This window comes from Limanda limanda, chromosome 23 (genome assembly GCF_963576545.1).
Source record: "Limanda limanda chromosome 23, fLimLim1.1, whole genome shotgun sequence".
In the NCBI taxonomy this organism is placed as follows: domain Eukaryota; kingdom Metazoa; phylum Chordata; class Actinopteri; order Pleuronectiformes; family Pleuronectidae; genus Limanda; species Limanda limanda.
Genome location: NC_083658.1, coordinates 172,911 through 184,145, shown reverse-complemented (window position 1 = coordinate 184,145; position 11,235 = coordinate 172,911). Strand labels below are relative to the sequence as shown.

General features: G+C 40.7%; 1 protein-coding gene across 1 annotated transcript; it reads right to left on the bottom strand.

Moving 5' to 3' along the window:
- Positions 1 to 2,650: 2,650 nt before the first annotated feature.
- On the bottom strand, positions 2,651 to 10,258 carry LOC132996945 (adhesion G-protein coupled receptor G7-like). The gene is made up of 16 exons (XM_061067316.1): positions 10,248 to 10,258; positions 8,468 to 8,649; positions 8,243 to 8,344; positions 8,063 to 8,169; positions 7,574 to 7,714; positions 7,383 to 7,471; positions 7,055 to 7,203; positions 6,652 to 6,765; positions 6,341 to 6,525; positions 5,328 to 5,480; positions 5,118 to 5,230; positions 4,470 to 4,816; positions 3,852 to 3,933; positions 3,599 to 3,757; positions 2,889 to 3,012; positions 2,651 to 2,800 (listed from the first exon to the last, which is right to left on the bottom strand). Exons 1-16 carry the CDS (start codon positions 10,256 to 10,258, stop codon positions 2,651 to 2,653), a joined length of 2,208 nt encoding a protein of 735 aa, XP_060923299.1.
- Positions 10,259 to 11,235: the final 977 nt, after the last annotated feature.

Genomic DNA, 11,235 nt, shown 5'->3' with positions numbered 1-11,235 from the left:
AGCAGTAGAGGGAGTAGTTGTAATATTTCCAGTATTAGCAGTAGAGGGAGTATTAGTATTTGCACTAGTCGGAGATTCTGTTCGTGATATGAACTGTGCTTCAGTCGTAGAAGCTGTGATGAGGAGAGACATAAATAAAATGTAATAGATGATTATTGATTTACGACAGAGCTCCAACACTTTAATGTAAGTTATGTGTAACTGCAATTATGTGACCGTAATTATAAAAGTATTTGTTTCTTACCCAGAATGACGCAGAGTAAGAACCAGACGTCCATGTTGTTGATCAGCTGCAGAGCATGTGTCAGTTTTTGAGCTGAACAATAAAATCGTAAAAAGCTTCTTCAATAATTAACCCTGCCACACCTCTACACCTCCGGGTATTTTACTGTAGTCATATACGGATTTGATACTTTAAACATAAAACCACATCATCTGTAAAGAGACCAATGGCTTCACTCAAATCTACAAAACCTCTGGAGTTCAAAACTGAATTGAACTTTAATCCTGGTTTCATTATTACTCAGAACTAAAATAACAGAAGGCAATAAATCGATAAAAGGACAAATAATAGTTATTCTTTAAAAATTCATAAAATAACATGATAATTCACGTCAAATCTTTTTCCTCTGAGGAAATCGGATTAAATCAGAGGTGTAACCTGCACTGACGTGTTCAAAAGAAAATGTTTGATTTCAAAATGAATGGAACCTTTTCATTATTTTTCATTAATGAAAACATATTTTCTGTGATTGTTCTTGTTGCTCTTATCGGGGAAAAGCAGCTTGAATAATAATGAGCTTGTTGCTCACTGTTCAAACTCTTTATTTATATTAAAATTAAAAAAACTGAATGAAATGATTTAAAAAGGTTAATCAAATTCAGGACTGCAGGAGAAACTGAATATTTTTGCTTTGTTAACAAAACAGACTCAGTGAAACTAACCTTTGACACTGACCTTTGACCTGTGACCTCTGACCTGCTGAAACAAACACTGTGTGTGTGTGTGTGACATACAGTACACACATTAGTTCAAAGTGTTCTGAACTTGTGTGTTGATCTGCTCGGACTCCTGCTGATTTGGGCGGTGTGGCCTAGGTGGTAGAGCAGGGGTTCTCCAACACAAAGGTTGTCGGTTCAAATTCCACTCTTCCCCATCTGCATGCCGAAGTGTCCTTGGCAAGATACTGAACCCCCAAATGGCCCCTCATAAATGCTGAGTGTACTAAAAATGTAAGTCGCCTTGGACAAAAGCGTCAGCTAAATGACATGTAATGTAATAAAGTAATCTTTGTTTGTAATCACAGTCGTCCTCTGTACTGACACTTAAACATGTTATTGATTTTATTATCCATGAATCTTCAGATTGAGTCTTTAAAGTGTATGTGTACAGACTCTGTGTTGCAGTGTGTGTCCCCTGGGGGGCAGTGTGATCAATCATTTACAGCTGTTGATGATTGAGTGGGGGCGGAGGCGTGGGGGGCGGAGGCGTGGGGGGGGGGGTCCGGGGATGAGCTTGCACTCTGGAGTTTCTTCTTCAGTCTGCAGACGTGATGGTGCTGATTCACGTCTGCACCAGGATTCCGTCCCAAGTTTAACGTTGAGTTTCCGCTGGACTAATAATAGTAATGAGCGATAATAAAGTGAACACGTTCCAACTTTGATTTAGAAATAAATGGTTTATAGCAGAATAAGAACAAAGTAACATCAGATGTGAAAACAGAGTTTCACAGTTACACATGATAAACGTGGACGAAAGAGAAGCTGAACCTCACTGGGCTCAGTTTTAAATACCCAGAGATTTATATAGTTTTATTTACTCAAATCAGCTGCTTGACATGCCTCAACCAGTTTGAATGTTAGAACAATTAACACTAATTCAATTCACTTAATTCATTTATTTAAAAACCTGTTCTCAACATCTGTTATCACTGGAGACCTTTAGACCAAATTTCACCAGTAAATTCAATTTCAAGTCAATTCAAAGTTGAGTTTGGAGAATTAAACAACTTTTCCTCTCCATTAATTATCTATTAAGACCATCTAAAGATGGTGTAGACCTACAGTGATGAATTGAGAAGTTCAGACCATTAAAAACCATAAAAAAAAAAAACAGTTTCTAACGTTTGTTTTGCTGAATACATTTTTTTAAAAACAGGGACCATCCATCAGTCTTAGTAATGAACTAATATCACTTTACATCAGGTCATCAGTATAAAATATATGACGTCAATATGCGTATAGCCCATAGAGGGTTTATAGAATTTTTATTTTAATGAAGACCATATTTATCAAGATCATTAATTTTTGGAAAAGGTAGATTTAACTGTAGGTCCTATACCACAATAATACAATAAAGAATAAAGCTGCAGTTTATATTTTACTTTCAGAAAATGAAACATAAAATGAGATTGTTATTCATCAGTTACATCCATGAGATTTAAAATAAATTAAATGCTGCTACCTGGAGTCCAGTTGGATTTCTGTGAATTCAGTGTTGAGCAGCTGAGCAATAGTTCATTTCATGCTTCGTTAAAGGTTTTTACTGATTATTAATAATTCTCTTTAGTTGTTTAAAAAAGAAGCTGCTGTTGATTATGGAGGTTCTCTCTGGATCTCCGTCCTTGTTTGATGCCAGTGTTCACTTGTCTTATGTCTTTGAGCAGCAGAGGATCTTCCGGATGTTGATATGCGGCATCTCGATTGAGGAGAGCCAGACGACCAAGCCCGAGACGGATTTCGAGATGGATTTTCTGAAGGACGGCATCGTGGCCATGAAGAGGATGAAAAACAGAACACCCTGAACACAAAGAGCAGGAAGATAAAGGTTCAAGCCACTGAAACGTTCAGACCTTGTCTGTTTGTCATTGAGGATGAAGCAGACGTACCATTGTGATCCCACTGATGCAGAGTAAAACACTGAAGACCGTGTGGTTGCGTCCTGTGCTGTTGAGGACGATGTATCCAAAAGAACAACACAAACCCACCAGCGCTGCCAGAGGAAAACTGGAGCTGCACATCACAAAAGCTCGGTGAGTTAAATGAATGCTCTTATGTTTCTCTGTTTACGCAGATTATATTATGCTGTATTTAAACATTTTTATGGAATAAGTTCCTTCCTCTGCTGGAGCCATTTTGAACTAGAGACTTCTCATGCTCCTGTACGTTATTTTATGTCTATCATCACATTTGTCCCAGGAGATCTTCAGGTCCTCCGCACTGCAGACATTAAGTTTTAAGTCTGATCAGCAGTTATTTAGGGTCCGGAGGACATAAGGTCAACCATCATTCTCTAAAACTTCTACAACCTGTTTTCACAAACTGGTCCAAAAGTCATGAAATGTGAAGATCAAGTAGAATCTTAGGATCATTTCAACAAATCTTTCTAGATACTTCACAAATCAAAATAAATCACAGTTCAGTTAAAGATTCAACAAGAAAAGTTAAGTATGTTTGTGGTATCAAAGCTCACATTCCGCTACTTTGTTTCTCAATAGTTTAAATAATAAAAAGTCTGATTTGATTAGAATCAGACTGAAATAATTCCTCTCAGATGAAACTATGACTTTTCGTTTTCCCGTATGTTTTTGTGTGTTACCTGGACAGGCCGGGAAGTTCCCTGCCATTCTCCAGAGAGATGAGAATCAAAATGACAAAATTGTAGATGACGATCAAAGTTCCTGGAAGTATGATACCCCAGAACATCGGTTTCCCAAAGTCAAAGTGTTTGTTCTTGTCCAGAGCTGCGAGCCAACAACTACAGGTTCAAACAAATCATGAATGAAAGTGTGAAACAATGAAAGTTCAACGAGAGATAAAGTAATGTTCGGAGAGAAATTAGATGGACCCACAATTCCTCTTGTCTGTAACCCTGAGGATTGGCCGAGGTATAGGTGATGCCCATTGTGATCCCCCCGACCACGAGAGGGAGTCCTGAGACCACAGAGGAAGTTAAACATTTGTAAAAACAAATCAGATATTCTTAAGAGGATTTTTTGTAACTTTAAATAACATATTTAGTCTTGAATGAAGATTTTCATTTGGTTGCCATCGTAACATTTTGGTATCACTAGCAGCATCAGCGCCATCAGGGGCAGTACTCAACATTACTCTACAGTACTCTACATTACTCTACAGTGCTCCACAGTACTCCACAGTTCTGCCGTGTACTACAGTACTCCACATTACTCTACAGTACTCCACATTACTGTACAGTACTCCACATTACTGTACAGTACTCCACATTACTCGACAGTACTCCACATTACTCGACAGTACTCCACATTACTCTACAGTACTCCACATTACTGTACAGTACTCCACATTACTCGACAGTACTCCACATTACTCTACAGTGCTCCACATGCCTGAGCTGTGGGGCAGCGTGTCTACGTATGACATCACGTTCTGTGTACGAACTTCAGTTGGAATTAATTTCCTAGAATATGAATTACTCCTAAATGTCGTACCCCATCCGAGAGCCAAGCTGAGGTAACGCCAGTAGTCAGGCGGTTTGCTGTCAAACGTCAGCTTCATCATCAGGTGACCGAACAAGCTGATCCACATGAAGGTCGCCAGCAGGGAGAAGTGAAGCAGAAACGCCACCGTGGTACAAGTGATGCGTTCCTGCTCCACGTGTTTGTCGGTGGGTGGAATGACGTTGGTCTCTGTTTGGGCCGGCAGCTCGTCGTCCGCTTTGTCGGACTGAACGGCTCCGGTGACGAAGGTGATGATGAAGCAGAGCAGGCCGGCACAGAGGCTCAGCAGGGCGCTGAGGCTCTCAGGAGACTCGTCGTCCTCGCTCTCAGAAGAGACTCTTTTCAAAATAAAGAACAGTGCATGAATGAAGTCATACGATTTTAGAAAAAGGATGTTTGAGAACAAAGATACATGATTATTTAAAAGTATAAAAACATTTGTTTCTTAAAGCAACAAGTTTAGTGGTAGAAGAAGAATCAGGTCATTGACTTAAGTGAAAGTGAAAATAAGTTGCACAGTTGTGTCGGCAGCAGGATCATCACAGTTTAATCATTGATGAATGATTAAATTCATCAATGACTCCTCTACTTTATTAACACGTTTAATCATTGATGAAACTGTGTGAACATCGACCCTACTTGTTTTTAATGAGAGAAATGATCAGCAAAACCAAACCCAGGATTGAAACTGAAAGTCCAATGATTGAAGTCAATCCCAGATCCTCAGCGTACTTGAAAATGTCTATGATCACCTGAAACAGAATCATCTCAACATGTTAAATTATCCTCATAAAACAGAGTTCAGTTTGATGAACATGTCAACGTGTCCATGCACAGTCGTGATGTTACTTCGAGGGTGGCGAAGTTGGTGGTGTGGTTACAGATGCATCGCATGGCTCCATCTGAAGCGTTTCCTTTGGAGCAGCCGGCGGTGCTCCAGTCGTTCAGGGTGTAGTTCCAGGAGACGCAGGCGAAGTCGTACAGAGCCGTCCCGCTCGTCAACTGAAACAGAGGACACAGCGTCTTCTCCTTTATTAACACGTTTCAATTCACTAAACTCTTTGCAGCAGCAGGTTGTCGGACCCGACTCGTTCAAACAGGAACATGTGGGAACATCCAGGCGAGGGGCGGAGCCTGTAGAGCAGCAGGGGGCGGGACATGATGTATAAACTCTGCTGTGGAAAGATCAGTGTTGTGACCAGTTGTCACTGGGAAGCTTCCACACATTGTCCTGCTGGTTCCTCACATGGACTCTGACATGTTACACACATTTTACCAGGAGGCTGCAGGAGAAGATCCAGAACATGTCCAGAGACACTGACTCACACATTTGTTCTCACAGACAGAACCTCCAGAAATCCTGTACAGAACAAGTCAAACTGTTTTGTCTGTCATGGATCCAACATGGCTGCACCAGGAGTTCTTATGATTTTACTTTCACTCTAGAATGTAATCGTGCAGCTGCTCCTGTCAACATCTGATTAAAGACGCCATAAATAACCATAAATCGTTTCACAGGAACAATCAGTGACCTCACACTCAGTTTTTATCTGACCTGTCATAAAAGGGAGACCTTTGACATTCTGAGGTGGAAGAGTTTATCTCCAGAAACCGGAGAAATCAGAGTATAGAGCAACTTCTGGTTCTGAATTCAATCATACTTTCTCCTTCTCCTTTATTTCGATCCTCTGAGGAACATCGTCTGGCTTCTCCGTCCCTGCTCACGAGCCAATCACAGCGCAGACGGTTCTGCTGTGTGATGGTGGATGGTTGAACAAGCAGAAGGGGCGTCGCTCTTTATCTTCAAGAAGCTCTTGAATCCCCATTAACGGTAAGAAACATAAGGAAAATGGTTTTCTTACCGTTGGTCTGAACATCATCTCCACACGCTGCGGCACCACTCTGTGCTTCTGCCCTCGGACGCTGGCCGACAGAACCCGGACGGTAGCGTGACGCGGCTTGTAGAGCGACGATCTGAAGAACCGGCTGTTCTGGTAGAGGACGAAACCCAGGGACACGCGGGACTGCGCCGGAGTTCTGTCTGCAGCTTCTTCAGAAACAAATTCACTTGTTACAGTCAAATAACACAGGGCAGAAAGCTCTGCTGTAGTTGTTTAATTTGAGTCTGTTGATATTATGACTTTATAAAATGTCTCCAGTGCAGAAGACTCACCTGGTGCGAACTGTACGTGGATCAGGGCGTCGGCTACGAACCCGTTTTCCACCACAACAGTCGACGTGTTGGTGTTCAGCTGAATCCGGTCAGATACAAAACTGCCAGATGTTCCTGAAACAAGATGATAATGATAATTTAACAAATGTACAGGAAGCTTTGGGGTGGGGCTTAAAGATGTTGAAGATGCCTGATTGGCTCGAGAATCAGTTTCCTGATTTCAAGTAATTTCAGGTGTTTTAAATACACTTTGTTACTCGTCTCTCCTGAATCTGAATTTCCATGTACTGTTGTGTTGCTCGGTTTATTTAGCGTAAACATTGTTAATGTTACTGGTGGAATGGATTAGAATGAGTTTCTCTGACTGAACCCAGTGGAAACGCAGCTTCAGTTGGTCACTAACCTGTGAGCGACGTGAACTGGACTCCCTGAGAGTCGGCAGCACTCACTTGAGCCGACTGCACCACCAGGTTGGGTTGAACCACCTGAGACTCGAACGTGTTGGGGTCAGATCTGAGGTTCAGAGACAGCTCATCCAGAGTTTGTGTCAGGCTGCAAAAGAAAAACACGAGAGTAAAATACTGGAGCTCAACTCAAGTACAAACCAGTTTCAACACCGAGAAAGAGAAAGCAACAAATTAACCCTCAAACATATGCATGCATATATTTAACTATGATTAATAGAGTTTTCTGAGATAAATCTTTGTAAAGATTAAGAAAGGTTTGTTGACATCAGAGTGGCGTTGTTTTCCTCGGTGTCGTCCAGGACGCTGGCGTTGAGCAGCTGACTGACTGTGGCTACTGCTGCTGTCCTGGCACTCTGCAACACAAACAGGAACACAGGTAGAAAACATCCAGTGGCTGTGGATGTTTGAAACGCAGATCCAACCCTGTGTATTCAGCTTGAAGCGATGGTTGATACCTCTGTGATGTTTGGGGACAGCAGCAGCACGTTGGTGATCTCAGCGGCTGTCGTCACGTTTTCAGCCGTCAGCTCTTCAGGTTTGGACGTCAGAATTTGAGCGCTGGTCGCCAACATCTCATAATCTTCCACAGTGGTGATCTGAGGGAGATAAGACAGCAAATCATTTCTTAAAATTGTGGACTGTAAATAAAGATGGACGACATGACGGCTCTTCAAAGTGAAGCCTAATCATCTTAATCATCTGGGATATTTATGTTCATTGATCGTCGTTATGGGCTGGACGTTAACACAGCGACAGATCATCAAACTGCAGCTGGTATAAAAATGAACTTTTTTATTTTTAAGATTAAGATACATTTATTTATCCCACAGACATGCAAGGGGAAATGTAACCTCTGCTTTTAACCCATCTGGTGCCAGACACACAGAGCAGTGGGAACATGGGATTGTTTTAAAAATGTTTTTACTGTAAAAACAGTTTCTTACATTTTGCAGAATGTCGCTGAGCGTCAGGCTACACTGGAGAAACTGAGGAGGTTGGAAACCCAGTGATCCGTTGTTGGAACATCTGGTGGTAGCCCTAGGTTTACCGGCTGGATGGAAAAACTCACCATTGTGTTATGATATAAATATACAATGGTACTATTATATATTTCAAAAACTTACCACCGGATCCTTCCAGACAGAGTTCCTCAGAGTACGAGAACCAGCCGACAGGTGTGCGAGGAAAATTGAAGTCATTTAGCTTCTTGGCTTTGCAGAAATTTTCTAGGAGGAAACATTTGATAGAGCTGATGTGAACAGTTTAAATCCACAGTGAAGAAAAGGGCAGTAAGAAAAGAGTGAAATATTGAGTTAAAGGTTTGTTTCCTGCTGATTTAACCATCGCACCTTCAGAGCACGTGTCTCCGCTCCAGCCGTCAGCACAGAGGCAAACGCCGTCCAATAGCAGCCCACCGTTTAGACACTCCACAGGAGGGGGGCGTGTGGGCGCAGCAGAGGACGCAGTACTGGAGCTAGTACTTGTAGTATTAGTTGTGGGCGCAGCAGAGGATGCAGTACTGGAGCTAGTACTTGTAGTATTAGTTGTAGGAGTATCAGGAGTCAGAGTACTAGTTGTGGTAGCAGCAACAGTATTATTAGTATTTTCAGTATTAGCAGTGAAGGGAGTAGTTGTAATATTTTCAGTAGGAGCAGGTGAGGGAGTAGTAGTAATATTTCCAGTATTAGCAGTCAAGGGAGTTGTAGTAGTGCTAGCAATAGAGGGAGTAGTCGTAGTATTAGCAGTCAATGGAGTAGTAGTAATATTTTCAGTATTAGCAGTCAAGGGAGTAGTAGTAGTGCTAGCATTAGAGGGAGTAGTCGTAGTATTAGCAGTCAATGGAGTAGTAGTAATATTTTCAGTATTAGCAGTCAAGGGAGTAGTAGTAGTGCTAGCAATAGAGGGAGTAGTAGTAGTATTAGCAGTCAAGGGAGTAGTAGTAATATTTTCAGTATTAGCAGTCAAGGGAGTTGTAGTAGTGCTAGCAATAGAGGGAGTAGTCGTAGTATTAGCAGTCAATGGAGTAGTAGTAATATTTTCAGTATTAGCAGTCAAGGGAGTAGTAGTAGTGCTAGCATTAGAGGGAGTAGTCGTAGTATTAGCAGTCAATGGAGTAGTAGTAATATTTTCAGTATTAGCAGTCAAGGGAGTTGTAGTAGTGCTAGCAATAGAGGGAGTAGTCGTAGTATTAGCAGTCAATGGAGTAGTGGTAATATTTTCAGTATTAGCAGTCAAGGGAGTAGTAGTAGTGCTAGCATTAGAGGGAGTAGTCGTAGTATTAGCAGTCAATGGAGTAGTAGTAATATTTTCAGTATTAGCAGTCAAGGGAGTAGTAGTAGTGCTAGCAATAGAGGGAGTAGTCGTAGTATTAGCAGTCAATGGAGTAGTAGTAATATTTTCAGTATTAGCAGTCAAGGGAGTAGTAGTAGTGCTAGCAATAGAGGGAGTAGTAGAAGTATTAGCAGTCAAGGGAGTAGTAGTAATATTTTCAGTATTAGCAGTCAAGGGAGTTGTAGTAGTGCTAGCATTAGAGGGAGGAGTCGTAGTATTAGCAGTCAATGGAGTAGTAGTAATATTTTCAGTATTAGCAGTCAAGGGAGTTGTAGTAGTGCTAGCAATAGAGGGAGTAGTCGTAGCATTAGCAGTCAATGGAGTAGTAGTAATATTTTCAGTATTAGCAGTCAAGGGAGTAGTAGTAGTGCTAGCATTAGAGGGAGTAGTCGTAGTATTAGCAGTCAATGGAGTAGTAGTAATATTTTCAGTATTAGCAGTCAAGGGAGTAGTAGTAGTGCTAGCATTAGAGGGAGTAGTCGTAGTATTAGCAGTCAAGGGAGTAGTAGTAATATTTTCAGTATTAGCAGTAGAGGGAGTAGTTGTAATATTTCCAGTATTAGCAGTAGAGGGAGTACTAGTATTAGTATTTGCACTAGTCGGAGATTCTGTTGGCGATATTAACTGCGCTTCAGTCGTAGAAGCTGTGATGAGGAGAGACATAAATAAAATGTAATAGATGATTATTGATTTACGACAGAGCTCCAACACTTTAATGTAAGTTATGTGTAACTGCAATTATGTGACCGTAATTATAAAAGTATTTGTTTCTTACCCAGAATGACGCAGAGTAAGAACCAGACGTCCATGTTGTTGATCAGCTGCAGAGCATGTGTCAGTTTTTGAGCTAAACAATAAAATCGTAAAAAGCTTCTTCAATAATTAACCCTGCCACACCTCTACACCTCCGGGTATTTTACTGTAGTCATATACGGATTTGATTTATCAAGGTTTACTTTAAACATAAAACCACATCATCTGTAAAGAGACCAACGGCTTCACTCAAATCTACAAAACCTCTGGAGTTCAAAGCTGAATTGAACTTTAATCCTGGTTTCATTATTACTCAGAACTAAAATAACAGAAGGCAATAAATAGATAAAAGGACAAATAATAACCCTATTCTTTAAAAATTCATAAAATAACATGATAATTCACGTCAAACCTTTTTCCTCTGAGGAAAAATCAGATTAAATCAGAGGTGTAACCTGCACTGGCGTGTTCAAAAGAAAATGTTTGATTTCAAAATGAATGGAACCTTTTCATTATTTCATTAATGGAAACATATTTTCTTTGAATGTTCTTGTTGCTCTTATCGGGGAAAAGCAGCTTGAATAATAATGAGCTTGTTGCTCACTGTTCAAACTCTTTATTTATATTAAAATTCAAAAACCTGAATGAAATGATTTAAAAAGGTTAATAAAAAACAGGACTCAAGGAGAAACTGAATATTTTTGCTTTGTTAAAAAAACAGACTCAGTGAAACTAACTTTTGACACTGACCTTTGACCTGTGACCTCCGACCTGCTGAAACAAACACTGTGTGTGTGTGTGTGACATACAGTACACACATTAGTTCAAAGTGTTCTGAACTTGTGTGTTGATCTGCTTGGACTCCTGCTGATTTGATCTTTGTTTGTAATCACAGTCGTCCTCTGTACTGACACTTAAACATGTTATTGATTTTATGATCCATGAATCTTCAGATTGAGTCTTTAAAGTTTATAAATGTACAGACTCTGTGTTGCAGTGTGTGTCCCCTGGGGGGCAGTGTGATCAATCATTT

Coding starts and splice junctions, on each gene's coding strand:
- LOC132996945 (XM_061067316.1), bottom strand. Junction 8,345..8,467: donor CGGAGACACGTGCTCTGAAG/GTGCGATGGTTA, acceptor GTTTCCTCCTAG/AAAATTTCTGCAAAGCCAAG. Junction 4,817..5,117: donor ATTTCTCTCATTAAAAACAA/GTAGGGTCGATG, acceptor TATTTTGAAAAG/AGTCTCTTCTGAGAGCGAGG.